This window comes from Triplophysa dalaica, chromosome 20 (assembly GCF_015846415.1).
Source record: "Triplophysa dalaica isolate WHDGS20190420 chromosome 20, ASM1584641v1, whole genome shotgun sequence".
In the NCBI taxonomy this organism is placed as follows: Eukaryota; Metazoa; Chordata; class Actinopteri; order Cypriniformes; family Nemacheilidae; genus Triplophysa; species Triplophysa dalaica.
The window spans coordinates 19,573,110-19,594,798 of record NC_079561.1 but is presented as its reverse complement, the minus strand read 5'-3'; the positions used below and the strand labels follow the sequence as shown (position 1 = coordinate 19,594,798).

The 21,689-nt window shown below is 40.7% G+C and overlaps 1 protein-coding gene and 1 long non-coding RNA gene across 2 annotated transcripts in view; one reads left to right on the top strand and one right to left on the bottom strand.

The window, feature by feature from the left end:
- Positions 1-21,689, top strand: part of ddah1 (dimethylarginine dimethylaminohydrolase 1) — a 35,168-nt gene that overhangs the window by 3,163 nt on the left and 10,316 nt on the right. The window contains exon 2 of the mRNA XM_056732427.1: positions 20,506-20,605. Within this exon, the coding sequence (XP_056588405.1) occupies positions 20,506-20,605 (100 nt within the window). The remainder of the gene's footprint in view (positions 1-20,505; positions 20,606-21,689) is intronic.
- LOC130408928 (uncharacterized) lies at positions 14,517-15,956 on the bottom strand. Its single transcript, XR_008904799.1, has 3 exons — positions 15,600-15,956; positions 15,416-15,485; positions 14,517-14,670 (listed from the first exon to the last, which is right to left on the bottom strand). It is a non-coding gene; the product is annotated as an uncharacterized LOC130408928 (long non-coding RNA).

The window sequence follows — 21,689 nt, the reverse complement described above, 5'->3', positions numbered from 1 at the left end:
GGCACACTACCAACATGTTTGTGGATGATGTAAAGTTATTTCGCAAATAAAAAATCTTTGAATTACTTTTGATAGAGTAGAGTTTGCACTGAAGTGCAGTGATGTGAAATTGTGTTTTGGATTTGTGTGTGTTTATGTTATATAATGTACCATTTCTTTCTATACACGAGTCTGTTTGTCTTCATCAAACACATCTGCTGTTTACCTCACATTTGACCAGTCACTGTTGTTTAGGTTTAGGGATGCGCCGCTGCGAGTGCCGATATTGTTTTCCTGGTACTCGCCGATACCGTTATCTATAACCAATGCCGGTTTAATGTACAATTATGCTAATAAACCAGTAACTTGCTGGTATTTTTTTTCTTTTGTTTATAGGTCTACTTAAAATAACTTTATGACGGATAATAGGGTTTGTTTATGTGTTCATATCCAAGTGCAGTGAAACGCTTTCTCTGAAAGCTCCACAAGCACAATCGGTCATTGGTATCGGTGTGTCATTACGAGTATGAGTACATGAGCTTGGTATCAGCCCGATACCGATACTGGTATCGGTGCAGCCCTAGTTTAGGTTAAAGATGTTTGAGTGTTTTGTGGCAGTTTGTGACCCCATCTCTCTTATAAATGCTGTTTGTAAAATTCTCTTATAGGTTAAATTTATGAAGTGGTTTGAAGACTGAACTTTGACCTAAACAGTGACATAAATGAGACTGCTAAATTTGACCTACAGAGTTTTACTACAGTAAACTGTAACTTGTGCAGTTCTTTTGCAACTAGCCCAGAATATCAGAGACTTGGAAGTCTTGGACCAGAAACCCAAGCAACTGCATAGCAACGCCTTAACAACCGCACACGGTTTGCGGAAGTCGTGCCACTCGGAGGCCATGTTTGCTACACCTCTGGGCAGTCAAAAATCATCTTTTCGAAGTCTCATCATCTTATTTTGTGCCTCACCAGAGCCATAATTACTATCATGTAAACGTGGTCATTGAGGTATTGACGTCAAATCTCTGTTGAATTTATAAAGGCAAAATACACAAGATTAATGGCACCAACGCCAATGTGGAGTGAGAACCACGTCCAGCATTTACAATTATAATAATTTTAAAGTGATAGTTGAATGAATCATCATTTACCCACCTTGTTGTCATTTTAAACCTGTATGACTTTCTTTTTCGACAGAACACTAAAGAAGATATTTTGTAGAAAGTTGTTAGCCAGACCTTGTTCACCTGCATTGGCTTTGTGTCCACAGAATAGCAGTGAATGGGGGCCAGCACTATTCGGTTACAAACGTTCTTCAAATTTTCTTATTTTGTGTTCTTTTTTTAAACATATCTGCTAGGATGAAATACTCAAGTGTAGGTCAACAGAGTTTCAGGACTCGATTCATCAGACAAATATTGTGTCTGTCGATGACAGTGGGATTGAGTTATGTAGGTCATGGCATCCCAGTCTGTTGTTTGAATGGAGTTTAGGACAAAATGAAGAGCACATTTTCATGATAAAAATGAGTCCATCGGTGCCTTTGGGGGAAAAGAGAGATGGCACTTTTCGATGTGTGTGTGTGAGATAGAGGTCGATCTGGTAAACGCTCGCTCCGGTGTGACGGATCTCTCTTGCACAAATCAACTATCAGAAGAGTGTGAATGTGAATGTGAATACAGGACAGGACTGTATAACACAGTGATTTCATCAGATATTACTATTTTACTCACCCATGAGGTCTTATATTTAGTTTTTCTGAATAACAGTAAAGTGTCTGTGAAACCCAGTTTGATTACCAAAGAGGCAGGGCGGATGTTATTTTATTCACTATGAACGAATAGGATTGTATGAAGTAGGTGTCGTGTACCAGAATAGAGTCTGATGGTTGATGGGCGATGGCTGATCTCAGTGGAAAATAACGTGTTTTGGTGGAGCAGGTTACTAAAAATACTTTTTTGTAAGACAGACATTCATAGGGTGAATTTAAATGTCATGTTGCTGTTTATAAGGAATACTATCAGAATACTAAATCAAAATGTACTCGTAATAAGTTTGTATATAAGAAATAAGATAATAAATCATAGGTTATGGGGATTGTCTGGTCTTTTGAAGTTGTTTAGCGAGATCATAAAATGCAAAAACAACACTGAAGGTTTTGTGGTAGATTGAAGCATTATCTCTACAGTATACAGAATGTAGTTAACAATTTTAAATAAAACATAAAAGGGAAGTTGTATTTATAGAGAAAATGTATGGCTAATTTCTTAACTTTCTTAAAGAAAATGTGTTTGTCTAATTTGATATCTTTCTTAAAAAAATGTTTGACGAAAAACTTGAATTGCAAATTTCCTCCAGAAGTGAAAACATGTTACATATTTTGTGTTTCGTCAGTCAGCTGATTCATTTAAAGGGATATTTGTTATAATCCCACTATAACAGCACAGTTTAATTGCCTAATAGACAAGGTTGATTAGACCTGGGTGTGTGTTGCATTGGTACATTTGGCAGCCCATGATGTGTCCATCCGCCTCAACCACAGCGAGTGGCTTCTTCTTAACGCACCACTGTCCAGTTCTTGATTATTCTGCAGTTGAACTGTCCTCTGAACCTTCACTTCCTGTGTCAATTCACTCATCCAGATTAGTGGCTGCAGCCTCAACAACACTTGATTTGCTGGCAGTTCGGTTGGATTACACCAAATATGGGCCAACCTGTTGGCTAAGGCTGTTACAGCCCCACTTGCACCGTTAATGCATGCTCAGTCCATCCGGCATACCATTACAACCCACTACACCATTTTATTATGTGGTCATTTGGCCGGCCACCTCGTGTCCTTCTGTTTCAACAACAGCCAATGGCTGCTTCTTTCAGCAACAGTGGCTAGTTCTTTGACTACCGTCCGTTGGGCCTGTCCTCTGATCCTCACTCCCTTAACCAGCCTTGTAGTGGAAACCAGGCGGTGATGCAGCCGGTCAGGATGCTCTCCACAGTGCAGTTGTAGAATGTGCGGAGGATGCTGGGGCTCATTCCAAACTTTCTCAGCTGTCTCAGGAAGAAGAGGCGTTGGTGTGTTTTCTTCAGCACTGCATCTGTGTGAGCAGACCATGTGAGATCCTCAGTGATGTGAAAGCGGAGGAACTTAAAGCTGTTTACACGCTCCACAGGTAAATTGTCGATTGTGATGGGTGTGTGTTCTCTGCTCTGTCTCCTGAAGTCCACCACCAGCTCCTTGGTCTTGTCGATGTTGAGTGAGAATTGGTTTTCCTGACACCATTTAGTCAGGGTACTCACCTCCTCTCTGTAGGCCGTCTCGTCACTGTCAGTGATCAGGACTATCACCATTGTGTAGTCAGCAAATTTGATGATGACAGTGGAGCTGTGTGTGGCTGCATAGTCATGTGTGTACAGGGAGTACAGGAGTGGGCTGAGGACGCAACCATGAGGATCACCAGTGTTGAGGGTCAGCAGGTATTAAGTTTTGTTGCCTATTCTGACTACCTGACTTCTGCCTGTCAGGAAGCCCAGGATCCAGCTGCACAGAGATCTGTTTAGTCCCAGAGTCTGGAGCTTCGCAACCAGTGTTGCAGGCACGATGGTATTAAATGCGGAGCTGTAGTACACAAACAGCATTCTCACATAAGTGTTCTTGTTTTCCAGGTGGGAGAGCGCAGTGTGTAGGGTGAAGTCAATTGCATCGACTGTGTAACGGTTGCTGTGATATGCAAATTGTAGTGGATCCAGTGAGGCAGAAAGGACAGAGCAGATATAGTCTCTGATTGGTTTGCTGAAACACTTGCTGAAGATGGGTGTCAGAGCATTGGGCCTCCAGTCATTTAAGCATGTGATTTTATTTTTCTTTGGTATAGGCACAATGGTGGAATTTTTGAAAGGCGTGGGTGGTGTTGTGAGCCTCGAAACGAACATAAAAATGACTAAGCTCGTTCGGTAGAGAGGTGGCAATGTTCACAGTAGCTGGTTTAGTCCCTTGAAAATCTGATGTTATTGATGCCCTGCCCTGCCAAATGCTTCTTGCATTGTTGGTGTTTAATTGTTCTTTAACTTTGTTTTTGTATTGTCTTTTTGATGATTTGATGGATTTCCTGAAATCCTAACTGGCTTGTTTTCGTTTCCAGATTTAAATGCAGATGTCTGAGCTGACAAGTCTGTTTTAACATCGCTGTTAATCCACGGTTTTTGGTTGGGGTAAATGCGGATTGTTTTTGTCGGTACTTCGTCTTCTACACACTTCCTGATGAAACAAATTACAGTATCTGAGTACACCTCTATGTCGTCATCAGATGCTGCCCGGAACATGTCCCAGTCCGTCTGATCGGTCCGGCCAGCATTTAATTGTCCTGAGGGCAGGTTCTTCTCTTTCGCCTATAAGCAGGCAGGAGCAAAACGGAAGAGTGATCCAATTTGCCGAAGGGTGGCCGGGGGAAGTGATTTGTAGGCGTCCCGGAAGGGAGAATAACAGTGGTCCAAAACACGATCACCATGCGTGTTGACGGAGATGTTTTGGAAGTATTTCGAAACAATTGTTCTGAAGTTGGCTTTGTTAAAGTCCCCCGTAACAATAAACGCCGCATATGGGTACGAGGTTTCCTGATCACTTATATTCCCATACAGTTCCTTGAGGGGGAATGTAAACAGCTGTGATTACGATCGCTGTAAATTCCCCCGGTAGCCAGAATGGTTGACACAGAAGCATATGAAATTCCAGATCAGAGGAGCAGAAGGATTTAATAGAGTGTAGGCTCCTTTCATCACACCATAAGTTTATTGTATGTTTTATTTGTGATTTTGATGTTTTGCGTGTTGGGTCTTGTTTGTATAACTGTCTTTTAAATATCGGTTCCGTCGTTGCCCATGCAAACCAGACTTTGAGTTCCTGAACGCTGTTACTTTGTTTATGGATACCATATTAGCTACCACATTCCTACATTAGCCCGTTATCATACGAAAACGTTGTTTTAAAATGAAAACGATCCTAGTTTGTACTGCCGTTTCCAGTGTTTCCCGCAGAATTTTGATAGACTTGTAGCGGTTGTGATTTCACAAACTAATATGCATATTTGTGACGTCATCACGTGGTGTTTGTGTTATCACTTGATTATATCTTGTTTTTCTTCTACTCTCTGATGTTGTCACATTATACTGTATTTTACAATGGAGTGCCACCAGCAGTCACTTTAACTCTTGCTAAAATCCTGATTCAAAAACGTAACATAATCGGACAAGATCACAATACAACACATCTCCATTATAGAGCTGCTATATGCTGTTTGCCCTTTCTCCACAATGTGTTGCTGTATTGCGAACGCTTCTTTGACTTTAAATGCAAGTGACCGTTATGTACACTACACAGAGCTAACTAAACTCGTGGACGAGAGGCCGGGGGTTCGCACACACATAGAGCTCATCGGAAGAGAGAGTGCATGCGAACATGGAATGCGTCAATTTACACAGAAAAGCAAGCCTGGAGTTTTCAAACTAAAACGAGGGATGCGTTTCCAAAAGTCTACATTTTCGGTGTCGAAGACTCTGGAGTAGTGTAAACGGCAGCCGTAGCCGTACCAAGAGTAATGATTTTGTAAAGGAAAACGTGGTAGTATACACGCCTTAGTCTGTGGTCAAAATCAACTCGCATTTTGCCGCGTTCTCTGCCCCTCCCAAATAAAGGGTTGCCTTTTAAGCGTGTCAGCCTTGGCGTTTTGGGAGCTGGCGTTTGGTGCCACTCTCTTGGTTGCTACTGCTGCAGCCAAGCACTTTAGTACTTGATTGTGGCGCCATCTGTATCTCCCCTGTGTCAAGCTCTTCTTACAACCCACAAGGATATGTTTAAGGTTTGCTGGAGCTGCACATAGGCTGGATCCTGTCCACACCAAACATGCAGATTTGTTGGTGAGGGCAGCACATCATATGTACGTCATATGATAAAACTTCCATAGTCCACAGCTCGCTCCAAGTGATTTTGCACCTTCCCACCTCATCCAACGGCCTTGCTGGGCTTGCTGGCGCATCTACTTGCTTCCTCTTGACGCTGAACCTCCTCCACCACCAGGTGATGCTGTTCCTTTGGTGTCGCTTTTGGGCATACGGGTGTGGTTGATCCCAAACCAAGTACCCGGTGCACCGGTAGTAATCCAAAAATGAGCTTATGAAGAGCCTCAAGCTGAATCATGTATAGTTTGGACAGCAAAATAAACAGGCTAATAGACTTTTCATTGGATAGGAAAAAATGTTATCGTATCACATGTTGTTGTCTTCAGATGTTGTTTATCCACAAATGTGTGTGTCACTTCATAAGTGAAATGAAACAGATGTCAATATGGACGGCTTGCGTGATGTGCCCTCATCTTCAAATGCTGCCTGTTTCTAATAGTGAAGATGAAAAGATTCCTGGAGATTCAGGACATTTCTTGTTGGTATTATAGTGGCTGGTGGATTGTATTCTTTTCTTGATGAGCTGATGTGGAAGCTTTGGTTTAGTGAAGAAAGTTTTGTTGCGCGCAACAGGAATGTTGTGAACTTTGCTCATGTTTAGTATTGTAAAGTAATTTTATTGAAGACAAAGTTGCTGGTAATTGTTAACTGTAATCTTGTTGGTGATCTGTTTGTTTGTTTTGGAGAACTCAATGAGGCATATGTTTCTGAAGAACTTTGGCAGTGTTTAATCATCCTGATGACGCTATAACATCAAATCCATTTACCACTTTACATCCTGAAATAACACAGAACTCAAGACTGATGGAAAAAACCCACCTGATTGAGAGCTTTAAAGGTGTAATCTCTTTTATGAGTTCTTTTATAAGTTTATAATGTTGACATGAGTTCTGGTTCAAAGGAAAGATCTAAGTGTGTGTAAGATTAAGACAATTGCACATTAAAGTTTCTCTTTCATTCTCAGTTGTGTGTTTCATATCAACATCTCAGATGTTTCTTCTAAAATTGCTTATAAGAAAGAGAAGCAAACGCGAGTGTGATCGTTGAAACACATGAAGAGTATGAAGGTGTAAATCAATGTGGATTGTCGAGGTTAAAGGTGTTTGAGTTCAAATTGGGATCTTTGATAATATTGACTTCTGATTGCAGACTTGACAAATCTGAGCTCACACTCATATTACACTTTGAGTTTAAATGCGTTTAAGTGCACAAAATAAACAGATATAAGTTTTCATGTGTTTACATGCATTGTAATAAACCGACTATGCAGAAGACCACCTTTACATGGAAGTTTGAGACTTGCCGGGTTTCTCCCCTACAGTGACGTCACCACAATAGTCGGTTTAGTAATTACAAATGCACCAGTACAACGGTCAGAAGCTGTATTTTTATATCTCTTCTCATGTCTGCAAAACCTGCATATGCAACAGTAGTTTTTGTTTCGTTTTGACGTTTCTACATCAACTGCATGATCCCAGAGCAGAATGCATACGTGTTTTCAGAGTGGCCCAAGCGTGCGTTGCGCCCACATACGTTAGCGGCCCACCGGGAAATCTCCTGGAACGCCAGATGGCCAGTCCGGCCCTGGATGTGGTGAGGAATACCGTTTCGTATCCAAGCATCTGTTCATTTCAAGCGGGACTACAGTTTAAACAGATGTTTATGGGCACTGTTTACTCATATTGCATATTTAAGTGAAACATTACGTATCAACTCAAAGTATACACTACAGTCTCACTGAATCTCAGAAATCAATATTTGTATAAATTACGGAATATAAATGGCTGGCAGGCCAAGTGGGATTACGTTATGAAGATAAAGGTTAGTATTGCGGTTAGTTTTATTGCTCGCCATGAGTGTATATGAACATTTTTCTTGTTGTTTTCCTTTGGACCTGGAAACAGTATATGTCGACCTTCCATATATGGTAGTGTGTGACGTCAGACGAGAGGCAGACCACTCGTGAGAGAGAGAAAGTCAGAAGTGTCCCGCACAAGTCTCTGAGAACCTCAGCGCTGGCGTTTAATTCAAACACTAAAACACAGTACGGCTCTTTGTTATGACTAGACAGTGTTCAGACGCAGGACGGTTCTGCTGGAACTCATCCTGTTCGGAAGTGACCCGCTGTCAGTATGCACCGCTGTCACGACTGTGCGAAAAACTGAGCGTGTGATCCAGACGGCTCGCTTTGACATTCCTGAGGGTTTGATTATTCCTGTGACATTCCTGATGTACAGACTACACCCGGTGTGTGTGTGTGTGTGTTGTCCAGACGTGAGTGTGTAAGCTGAGGTGTGATTTAGACAGGTAGCTCACAGACATACAAAAAATATGCATGACCTTTGACTTTTGACCTCTTGTCTTGTAATGTAGGGAAGGGACACGGTAAGACACAAGCGTGTTTATTAGACCAGTACAATACATGAACTGTACCACCTCTCTTTCATACATATAACACATATTTCATTATGTCAGTGCACACGCACATGCGCACACACACACACACACACACACACACAACATGCTTGATAGATCATGGTCTGCTTCATCACGCATGTGTGAATGTTCCACCTGTTACTGTGTGTCTGTAAGAGCGTGTGTGTCTGTGTTAGTGTGTCGCGTTTAATTGCTACAGTAATAGACCCACATCTACAAAATAATATGTCCGTTGTATGTTAACTGTGTGTGAGGGTCTGTTTGTTAACTGATTGTGTTTGTGCTTTTTTCTGTGTGTGAATCTCGATAAGCTTTCATCTGTGCTTATCCCAGTGGGGACTTAAACCTGAATACACACCAACTCATGGGGACTCATGTCACCGTGGGGACCAAAATCGAGGTGTGTATGCACAGCTGCACAAGTCTTTTGTGATGCACACTGGGTTTCATTCTAGTGAGTCAGAGGTGATGGGTCAGAGGAAGTGTGTTGTGACCTCTCTCTCTCTCTCTCTCTCAATAAAAATTGAATTGAAAAATATTCAATTCAAGTGTGCTTTATTGGCATGACAAAATGTACATTTGTATCGCCAAAGCACTTGCAGCTGGGCGGTGTACAAATAGTGCAACTGAAAGTATTTTATAATATATGTAAATATATAAAAACAGAATTAAAGTATATTTAAATAGAGATTTACAAAAGCAAAATATACATTTAAGTAGCATTTGAGGCACTCTCTCTCTCTCTCTCTCTCTCTCTCTCTCACTCTCTCTCACATGAAGGCCAAGTTCTTCTCTTCTCACCATCACATGAAGAATGTCTCAGTTCAGACAGTTTGAAAACTGCTCAGTTTGACTTCTCTTAAGTTTATTCTGCTCTTTCAGTCACATGCTAGGATACAGCAGAAGTGTGTGTGTGTTCAATATAGTGTGTTTATGTGTCTCTGTGATGTGTGTCTGTGGTTTATGATGCGTGTGTGATTTGCGTGTTCTGTGTATTGTTTTGTTTAATATTTGGTGTATCTCTAAATGTTCACTTTGTTGCTGTGAAAAGCAACTGTGTTTTTTGTATTTCAGCTAAACGGTCATGTATGGTGTTTAGATTTGAAGTGTTTGATGCAGTACATGACAGTGATGTTTACATTAATGTTTCCACTCTTTTAACAACATTTGGGATGATGTTTGATTGAGAAAAATCCATCTAGATTGCGGTTTGTGTGGGTGCGCTTGTGAATACGCTTGTGTGTGTTTGTGCTTGTGTGTGTATCTGTGTGCACTTGTGTGTGTGTGTATGTGTGAGCGCTTGTGTGTGTCTCTCTAACATTCTCTGAGTTATGACTATAACACATGGTGTATGGATGACATCACCGGCTCATCAGCGTCCATAAACAGAACACACATGTTCCCTCTGGCATGTGTGTGTGTGTCCTCAGATCATGAGGTGATGTCAGTGTTTCCCCTGTGACCTGTGTGCACTGGACTCTGATGACATCACCCACCGCATGCACGAAAGCCTCTTAAAGGTGAAGTGTGCCAGAACTTTCTAATTTCCAGTTTAATGGGCAATGACAACAAATAACTAAAATCGGTGCATTTTGCACATTTTTTTTGTTAGAACCAGTAGTGAGGCAGATGTTTCACACTTTACTTTTACAGCTCCCCTCTTATTATTTCAGATCACGTCTGACTTAAAAAAACAAATCCATCCGTGCGCCCCCCACTCTCCCGGCCCCCTTCACCGTAGCATTTCTTGCTCGCGGAGACCTGCTGTTTTCTCCATCAGCAGCGTCTGGAGTTCTCAACGTTACCTCAAACACAAGCTACTTCAAGAATGATAATGATTGAAACATTCATGCTGGAAAAACACACATTTCGATGGCCGTACACACGTCTCTGTCTCGTCTACTTTCTTTTTCAGCATCTGGGATTTTCCGCTGTCGTTCTTTAATTGTTTTTCTTCGTTGGTTTGAACGCAGTTGAGCAACACGGCAGTTTGATGGCCGTGGGTTCCCCGTCCCAGCATGCACCTGAGGCGTGTCCCACGCTGCACCTCTTCATGCATACCGTTCATGTGAGGAAACGTCTGCGTCTGCAATCGGCCAACTCGCTGTAGAATCTTAATATGAATGCAGAAATCTTTCACAGATGGACGGAGACAATTCCCAGAGGAGCGGCGGTTACATAACACTCGAATCCTGCTGATGTCTGAAAACTCTTGCTTTTGTTGTTGTTATGTGTGAAGTGTGTTGAATAGTTAAACACAAGTTTTGAAACACAAAATGAAAGGTTACTTTACATCCTTTCAAGTCAAACAACATCAAACATTTTCTCAGAAATCTTGCCCGGCATTATAAAAAGTCTTCAATTCTCCACAATGTCAAACACTACAGAAAGGTCACAGGCGGGTGACGTCCCGCTCATGAATGCTGACTATGTCTCACACATCAAACAAGTGCATCACCTGTCATGACCCTTCAAAGCCCATAAGGGACATCACGGGTGACATCACCGGCAGCATCCTCTTCACCGCCATGTGCTGTTAGCCATGTATGGTGCTGAAGGATGCGTTTAAACAACCTTTATGATTTGCTCTGGGTAGGCGAAACATCTGAAGGATGTGTGATGGATGTGTTTATTGTAGCTCAGTTGGTAAAGCGCTATATTAGCAACACAAAGGTCACGGGGTCGATTCTGAAGTACCCAAATACTGCGGTAAAATGTAAAGGTGAATTGTAGTTGTTGACCTCGTCTCTGTAGAAGCGAGCGGGGTTGTAAAAGAGGCTTGTCTGACTGAGTGTCATCTGGTTTATGATGTTTCTGTTATAAAACCTTCCGTCTTTAACTGTTTAGCTTCTTTTGTAGCTGTCATGTGAATGTCAGAATGCTAACAGGTGCTGTTGACATGCATTCCTGCTTGTCACGCTTCAGGTTTATAAATTACACATGTGCAGGCAACAGAAATATTCTTCATTTTTTTCTGAAGAATAGACGAGAAAATATCACGCTTGTTTAAAGGGACATGGATGGTGACGGATGCTTTGTTTCGCGGTGAACAACGGTCCACAATATTTTAGGATGCAGATGCGGTTGTCTTGGTAACGGCTGAAGTCAATTATGTGATTTTATGAATGAGTAATGATGCTGATTTACTCTCATTCGTCTGCCTGTTGTCTGCTAGACACCGACACGCAACACACAGGATTCATTTGTGGTCACTGTGATGTAAAGCTGGCCGTGTGTTTGTTTTACGTTTCGATTACATAACGTCAAGCTTTTGTTCGTTTCATAATGCAGTAGTGTCATATTTATGATGTCAGTATTTTCCATTGCATTTAATCAGCAAAGTAAACATCCCCCCCTCTCGATCTGTTTAAGGCGGACGAGTGTTTATATTTTCATCATCGTCTGGCTTTAGTCACATCGCCTCTCATTCATGAAACACGAGCAGAATGAACGTCGTCTGTGTAAACCTCTGTTCTGAAGTCACAGAAAGTTAAGAAGGTTCAGATGTTATATGCATCTGTCCGGCATTCAGGTTTGTTGATTTTTTCTATTTTGAACACAAGTGGTTTTTTAAAAACTGAAATCTGATTGGTTGGTATGATGTGATATGATGAGTAAGCATCCACAGATTTATATCAGTGCTTTGTCGGGAAAGTTGTGTTTACAGATTCCCAGACGGCCACAATGTGTTCTTCTCAGAAACAACTCTACAACTGACAGATTTGGACCTTGGCAGTGAAATGAGATTTATGAGTTACACACACTTTGTGGCTCAGAATATCCTGGATGAAACCTCCTCTTTGTCTTCAGAGGTGTGCTATGTTTTGTTTGCAGGAATCATTTGTTAATGCGGTTTCTTTATTTCAATATTGATCCCGTCATGAACATATATTGAATACCTTTGATTAGTCACTTGATGTGTCCGTCACACTTCTCTGGTCTGATCTGGTCCTGTAGAACCACCTTTACTGTTGTTAAGAATATTGTTTATAAAAGAACTGCCTGTGTGTTGGACTGAATTGTGATAGTGTTTGTCTAGTTTTATCACAGTGTTGCTGAATACGGGTGGTGTGTATTTTTGTGACCCTGCACTGGAGTAAGGGTCACCGATCTCCTCTTTGGGTTATAAACTGTGTGTGTGTGTGTTTATTTGATCAACATCCAATGTTGATTGAACTGATGTGTGTGTGTGCTTAACCTAAATGAAAGCAACAAATACTGAGGTCAATGAATGCATCCTACTTTACATGCAAGAAGTGTTGTTTTCTTACTTTTAGAGAGATGGATAGATGTGCAGGAAGAGAACCATTAAGATAGAGACAGGAGTAGGAAGACAGACAGTCAGAAGCGGCGAGACAGACAGAGAAACAATGAGAAACGGACAGAAGCAGTAAGACAGAGACAAACTGTATGAAAAAGAAGCAGCGAGACAGTCAGAAGGAGACAGACAGACAGTCAGAAGTCAGACAGACAGACCGAAAGGAGTCCGACAGACAGACAGAAAGAAGTCGTACAGACAGACATAATATGTAATATGAGCAGTCTCCCGGTGAGCAAGCCAACACGGCCCTGTGGCGAGGAAGCCAAACTCCAATGAGAAATAAATGGAGAAAAAACCTCGGGAGAAACCAGACTCAGCCGGGAGGACCAGATCTCCTCTGACGTGTCACAGCTGCACTCACAGACTTTCATTAAACTTACTGAGGAAATGTTTCTGAAGAATAGAGAGAGTTTATTAGTTGTGATTTCGGGAATGACTTTTGTTTAAACTGTTTAAGTCTAATTTGGTCTTATTACGTGACTGATATCAGACAACAGAGGAATGTTATAAGCAGGGAAAATAGTAATGACATAATGTCACTGAGTGAAGCTATAACTACAAACTGATGTCATGTGATGTAAGTTTAGTGTTAAATAATAAGTATTGTAAATGTAGCATTAATGTAACAAGAAGTCCATCTTTGCTCATGGTTGGGGATGGTATTGCCAGAATCATATTTTTAATAAAGTTCGTTCTCACATTTTGTGTACAGTGTTCAGGAGCAGATAAAACCTTTAACTGTGACTCAACACAGGTCTCTCTCTCCTGTGAGAATGTTTGTTTCTGTCTCATGTCTTGACCGGTGAAAATTTGATCTGATCAGCTCTGGCACACGTCACTGGTACAGATGTTGAATTTTCTGCAGAATTGATGGACGTTTGTGATCGGGACATTAGCAGAAAGTTGTGTTATTCCCAAAAGGGTCTGGAATCCATGTTTCCATTACAGAAGTGTCTGGCTATATGGAGAGGCCTCTCTACACATCCACAGCGAGTCTATAGAAGTGTTTCCACCCACGGGTATAGACGGACCTCCCGGTAAAACTAGGTCATTGGTTGGAGTTAAGTGTGGTGGAGAAAAATCTTCTCAGGGCGTCGCTATGGATCTGTTGTTTGTGGTAGTTTGAATTGATCTGTGTATGACAGGTGTCGTGATGGGTCACGGGTGTATGTGTAACATGTGAGAGCATATATAACATTTACTTAGTCAATGATAGTTCTTTTTACTATTTTAAATTTCATGGATTGCGTAAAAGTTCATATCGTCCAGATCTTGAGTTTTATTAGAATCAGATGAATATTTTTCTACATGGACAGATGGGACTGAATGAGTTGAGTAGCGGCTGTGGTGATTCCTCATGTTCACATCTGGAGGAAACACTGACCATATAAGGTCGATGTCCTGCAGACCATCAGTAAAATGAGACGTGTCTTACTGTGATGAAACCGAGCGTAAGATTGAAGATAAACACTCAGGGTCAGGGCGTGAAGATGGCTTTGGTTTTCCAAACCAAGTGCTTTGCAAACACAATGACATTCGTGAGAGATCTTTGTCTAAAGGAGGCGTGCCGTTCGTTCGAGTCATCAGGAATTTCTCTCTCTTCTTGTAGCTTTCTTGTCTGAATGTCGTGACAGCTGTTTCCATAAAACTTCAATTCCCCAAAAAATCAAGAAAGCAAAAAGAGTTCTGGGAAAGCCCTTCATTAGCATTTATGGGAAACTATGTTTCCATTAACTTTTCCCTTTAATGTACACACACTCTCACTCACGTTTTCTTTGGTCTGTTGTTCATTTTATTTTTCGACTCATGTTCTTTTTCCGTACGAGTTTGTCATATTTCTGGGTGCTGGAGCGGTGGTGGTAGGGAGCCTCCGGGCGGAGGGCCAGGACATTCTTAGGAAAATGTTGCTGCCCGGGCCGGTGTCGGAGGTGCTGTTCACTCCCTCCACACAAAGACACTTGTGTTCTCCTGACTGTCAGCGGCTGAAAGATGACACTCAGATGAGATGGAAAGCAGCAGAGATGATGGGTTTCATGTTTTGTCCAGTGTGTGTTTATGGTGATTATAAACATTAGCGGGGTTGTGTCTGTGTGCATCAATGTGTCAATGGAAGAGTGTGTGAATGTGCATGTATCTTTGTGTGTCAATGTAACTGTGTGTTTGTGTGTCTCTGTATGTGTGGGTAGGTTAAACCCTACGCTATGGGGACAAAATGTCCCCACAAAGATGAAAAAAGAGGAAAGACATTTTTTGGTCCCCATGAGGAAACAATCTTGTAAATCATACAGAATTAACTTTTTTGAAAATCTAAAAGAGCAGAAAGTGTTGTGTGATTGTTAGGTTTAGGGGGAGGGAATATGATTGGGTGAACCAAAAACATTGGGTTAATGGAATCTCCCCATAAAACACGGAAACCAAACAAGTGTGCATGTGTATTTGTGTCAATATAACTGTGTGTGTGTGTCTTTGTATGTCAATGTAACTTTGTGTGTGTGTGTGTCTGTGTGTGTCAATTTAACTGTCAGTGTGTGTGTGTGTATGTGTGTGTGTGTGTGTGTGTGTGTGTGTGTGTGTGTGTGTGCGTGCTTGTGTCTTTGTGTGTCAATGAAACTGTGTGTGTGTGTGTGTTTGTAGTTTTGTGTAATTCTTTAAGGATAATATGAGAGCTCAGATATCACATCTCGATCTCTCTCACATGCACACACACTTCTGGGTGGTCTTGTTTACCTCTACAGGTGAGAGTTGTGGGTAATTGAGTCAGTATATAGTTCACAGTCATGGATCTGATACTGTACATCTGCAGAAAAATGATGTTTGTTTACTAAATGTCTTTTGGGTGATGGATATAAATATACAATTATAAGTTTAATTTTAACTTCAAATTAAAACCATTAGTTATTAACATGTTCACCATCTCTCTCTTTCTGTCTTCTTTGTTTTCTCTTCGCTGGCGTTTGTTTGAGTTCTGCATCAGACTGATGTACAGCTCAGATTCAATGACCCGAACAGTCGCTATCGCCCTCCTGCTATAACACGTCGGACACGATCCGAATCTCACCCCTGGCTGTCCGGCTGCTCGTTTGTTGAGTCTTCGGGTGAAAAGCACATTCTGTCGAGATCCCGTTTAATATTTACGGCTGATCTCACGCACGCGGATCTGTGTCCAGGAGCGCAGCTCGGCTTTTGTTCCTCTCCGGGGAATTCTGAGGTGTCTGGGAGGAATGTTTTGTCTTCCTCGTGTTTGTATTCGTTGTGTCTCTCTGTGTGTTTCTACAAGCTCCTTTTCCTCGTCCATGACGCTCATCTGCACCCTCGGCCAATCAGAATGAGCCGTTGTGTTATTGTGTCAGAGCGTTACACAAAACACGGGTCATTATATCATGAGAAACATATCGCTCACGTGAACACATTTCACTCATTCCACAGTTTAGTTAAGGAGGTGGCGTGACTTAGAAGTTTATTGGCAGATGGGAATTTTGGAAAAGCAATATTTTATTGCTGGTTTTTGGATGGTGTACTTGTAGCCATGGTAACAGGGGACATTCTCTCAAGTTTATTGTTTGTTAGTAAGTAGAGAAGCTGGAAACATCCAAATCCAATGAAACCTCACAACAATGTATTAAACTTCTGCGTATCACTTTAAAAAGTTATTTTCCCAGAATGACAGTGAAACATGTTGGCTGTGCATTTTTTTTTTTTTTGTATTTATTTATCATTCAAACAGATTTTTACAAACTTTACGCATCATCATATCTTATATTTTATATTGCATTATTGAGCGAGTCATTGGATATCACATTTTTCTTTAGTAAACAACTATCCAGAACACTTTAAAACTGTGAAACAGTGCAAGTACAGGGGTGTAATGATACACGATTCAATACAAAACACATCTTAGCAATGATTAGAACAATCTTAATGTAAATTAATAAAAATTTAATAGATCCGTCGCAAATTCTCACTTTTCGACTAATTTTGCCGTGCTGATGTTAAAGTTTATTGGTGTGTGATGCTCAACCAACATGCATTCTTTTTGTATCACAATATAACACAACATGTATTATTACACGGCTTGTTGGAATGCTTGATTCTGATTGGCCAGTTGCGACATTTGCAGATTCGTTATTCCCATATAACAACTGCTCAAAACTAATAACACACGCTTACTCAAATGCTGAAAATAGTTTTGAAAGGTACAGTTTAATATTACACAAAAAAATATATAAGTATGTCTTTTTATATCATATATGACATTGTATTTAAAAATTATTAAACCAAATTGCCTGTTCGTGACATTTGAACATCGTGTCTGACCTTGAAACTGAAAGTAATTTGGTAAAAAGAAGCTAATAAACTATTTCAAATTCACATTTCATGTTAACTTTTTTTCTCATGTGGCAAGTAGCCATGTTATATATGTATAACGTACAAGCACCCGGCTTTCATTGTGAAATTAACCCCTTCAGTGTGATGCAATGTGTCGGGGCTTATTTCTGCGATATCAACCGGCTACATGTACATTATCCCTTACTTGTCACGCCAATAGTCATAATCATTAAACAATGTAAGAAAACTAAATAAGTCAACCATTCTGTTTCAAAGTCCGCGCTCTGTCAGCATGCTCGTGTCTAAAAATACAGTCTAGTTAAGCAGCTTTGGTAGGTTTGGAATGAGAAAGTATTTTCTGATAAACAGTTTAAAGGTTAAAGTGGTCTTTGTTTCAGATAGAAAAAGTCTGGCAGGTTAAACAAACGGAGAGAGAGAGAGAGAGAGAGAGAGAGAGAGAGAGAGAGAGAGAGAGAGAGAGAGAGAGAGAGAGAGAGAGAGAGAGAGAGAGAGAGAGAGAGAGAGAGAGAGAGAGAGAGAGAGAGAGAGAGAGAGAGAGAGAGAGAGAGAGAGAGAGAGAGAGAGAGAGAGAGAGAGAGAGAGAGAGAGAGAGAGAGAGAGAGAGAGAGAGAGAGAGAGAGAGAGAGAGAATATCAGCAGTAGATCAGTTGCTGATGGTTTGGTATGAAGTTCATTCCTGTGACTTGTTGAAGTTGAACGAAGCTCTTCTCTGTCAGACACCGAATCCGTGACACCACTGACCCGCAGGTGAGCTCCGAAAGGCCTCTAATGGATCAGCAGAACCTGAGACTGGCCGCTGTTATAGAGCCGGACCCCAGAGACTGAGATAAATGTGCCCTTCACCAAAGAATGAGACATGTCTGCCTGGGGGGTCTGTCTCTTGAAATAGAAGAAAAGATGGAATGTCGCCATCCTCATACAGTAACTCCAGTCAGATACATACAAGATGAAGTACCGCACAGTAGATAGAAGACATTTACACTGACAGTAATTATTTCATTAAATCAGAGTTGGGTTTTACTGGCATTCTTTTAAATGACATTTTATTTGAATTTAATCTGCATTTTATTGCAACAATGAGTTGATACGTCGCCTCTAAATTCAAAATGTTGACCAAGGGCATCTTTTAGGGCATTGCTAGGTGTTTGCTAGGTTGCTCTGGTTGGTATTGGGTATGTTGCTAGGGTGTTTTTAGCACGGATTTACTACAGTCAAAGGGTTGTTTTGGCAGGTTGATTACCATTTTGTCTTACTACAAATTCCATAATTGGGTGATTTTCACTAAACCACTGAAACATTATGGCAGGAAAGAATTGAATTATAAAACATACAACTCGGTAACACAAAAATTATCGTAATAAAGGTAACGGTGTTCTCTACCTTGGACAAAACATCATTTTGACATGGAAATTAATTATATACTGTACGTATTTTACGTGTTCTCATAACCGTAATGTGTCTCGGGCATTATACGTTGTTATGTTAAAATACTGTAAATAAAAAAATGATAGAATTGACAGCTTTTCTGTAGCTCAGTGGTAAGAGCATTGCGTAACAACATAAGGTTGTGGGTTCGATCCCAGGGAATTGCACAATTATAAATGTATAGGTTAATGCAATGCAAGTCGCTTTGGATAAAAGCGTCTGCCTAATGCATAAATGTAAATGTCGAATATTTATGTATGTAGTTTTCCACATTCAACAAAATTTGAAATGCATAAGATTCGATTAAAGTATAATTCATTAATGTCTTATTATGTGTGATTTAATAAAAACTTGCTTGGGTATCATGGCTTCACTTGGACAGTTTTTTCCAAAACTATGAGATACACATTTAAATGGTTACGGCCATGAGAAGTTTTAAGGCCTTTTTAATTTTTTTTATTGTGTTAAACTATCAATAAAAGTTTTGAAATGACTGTCTGCCTTTAAACATGTCATATCTTGTTTTAAATGATTATGAGGGAATTTGTTGATACAAGTGTTTTTAAGCAAATCATGTTTGACATCTTAAAAACAAGATTTTTTGAGAATCACCCAATTCAACTATTTGGTTCATTTTTGCTCAAGTTATCACTTGTAACAAAATTCACGCTTGATCATTATTATGGTAAGTAGTTTGAGTTGTCCTAGAATATTTCAGTGGCATTATAGAAAATGAAGGGGAATGATATTTCAGATGTCTGTGCAGATATTTCCTGAAGAGCTTGGAAAGAGTTTGTGAATATGTGTTTATAATGGACGATGGACGCTCCGTGGACCGTGTTCATGTGAGGAATTCCTTCAGCACACGCCTCGTTTATTTCTGCAGCTGCGGTGAAATCATCAGACGTTGTCGTGGGCACCTGTAGGGATTCTCAGACGCATGTGTTATAAAGAAGATGGCACACATTGTCAGCAAGGCCTAGCTTTTGTTCATTTAAAGACTGATCCAGTGAAAAGCTCATTTGAATCATTATACTTGGAAATTTGAAATGGCATCATGTTTTCATTTTGTTATGTAACATATGGTGTTGATTTTGTTGTTGTTTGTATCTCGCTGTAGATGGTGAATCAGCTCATATTTTGAGATAAGGTCAGATTCAAGGGTCACATCTGATCCATGCACACGCAGCCGGGTGAAAACCTGAGAGAGCGAGAGAGCGAGAGAGTGAGAGAGAGAAGTGAAGGACAGGAGCTGAGAGGTTGAAAAATATAAATAATAGATTAGAACTCATTACAGCAAAATAAACCAAATATTAAATCGGTCGGAAATTGATGTAAACTTTCTGTAATGATGGTTTTGGGGGGTTGTGGTTGCCGGGATGACATACCTGGATGACCTCATGCTTTGCGACTGCAATGAGGGGAAGCAAAATCTATGGTGACCTCACAGGCAGATATCTGTGTGGAAACAGTGAATCATCCCATAAAAACAGAGCTTTGAGCACAGCCCCCGAGACCTAAAAAAAACAACCCTTAAAACACACACCACACACCTGCATTACTGCTTATCTGTATCAGCTGACCGCTCACTGTCAGGAAAACATCCGTGGTGTCCAGATGAGACGCTTTTCCTGTTTTCTTCAGGTTTATTTTCACAGTCGTGTGCTTCTCTCATCATGACATCACCACATGACCCCTGATGATGTCATATGGACAGGATGGGGATGTTCCGACCCATCCTTCTCTCTCTATAGAGGTGTAATGTGAGAGCAGTGGTTGCATGTGTACACACGACTAAACACCACATAACTATTTACAACACAAGAGTTATACTAGCAAGTGTCAAACAGTGCGCGGCTCTCGTCCCTCAGTGTCAAATCTGCCTGGACATAATTCTGCCGTGATGTCACCAGTGTGGAGATTGTTTTCACACCAGTAAACCTTTCTCATTACACTAATGACATATATTCTTCTACTAAAGCATAAAACAGTGTTTATTAGCATTCACAAGCTTTGTTTTTTATTTTGTTTTGTGACCATTTCAGACGGAGGCCATGAAGAGAGCATTGACTGAGCTCAGTCTGAATGTCGTGGAGATGACGGATGAAACGGCCACGCTGGACGGAGGAGATGTCTTGTTCACAGGTGCTTAACCAACAGGTTTTGTTAAATTCACAACACATAACAGCCAATCAGAGGCTTCCCTGCATATCTCACAATCAGCGGCCGATTCTCCAAATAAAACCATGAGCGACCTTTAGGTATACTTTGAGAAAGGATGATGCGTGATGTGTTGTCACAGATTAAGAGAAAATAACATTGCTTCAAATCTGTATGACTGTCTTATTCAAAGCACAAAAGAAGATATTTCGAAGAACGTACAACACTGAACCATGTTGACTTCTATTATATGAACATTTCTCAAAATATCTTCTTTTGTGTTCCACCGCAGAAACACATGAGAGAATAAACGATGAGAGATTTTTCATTCTTTTGTGATGTTTTTCTTTCAAAACTTTAGAAAGGTTCCTGTTAAATGCCTGATAATGTGTAAAAGACATTGTGTGTTCATTGAATTCCTGTGGGTCATTTATTGTGCTGGAAACTGAACGAGTACATCTAATAGAGTCTGGAGAGAGTGACTGGCTCATGTCCCAGCCAGAAACATCTACTGATGCTGTAAAAATATCTCCATCGTAAAATCTTCCACAGCTACTGTGAGTCCACATGTAGAGAATCTCCAGAACTGATTATAGATCAATCATTGAGAAGACTTTAAGAGTCATGCGCTTATTTTAACCACCATACAGAGTTCTCACGCACCTCAGATCAGAAGGAACAATGGCCTTGAATAAACATGACCGAGAAGAGCCAGATTAAGTCAACCGGTTGTTATTCAGAGAACATTCTGCACTTTAACCAACCTGTCTCTCTCCTCCACCGTCACATTCTCTGATTCTCTTTCATCAATGACACGTGTGAGATACAATCCAGCGACTTCTTAAAGGGACAGTGCACCCCAAAATCATTTGTTCTCCCTCGTATGTCTGTAAACCTGTATGTGACTCTTTCTTCAGTGGAACACAAAAGAAGATATTTTGAGAAGTGTCTCAGTGGTTTTGTGGAAGTCAATGGAGTTCGGTGTTGATTGATTGTCAAGAAATGACATGTTTCCTGGAAACGGTTTGCAACGGCGTGCAAAAAGGGGTTTGAGATACGTTTTCTCTTG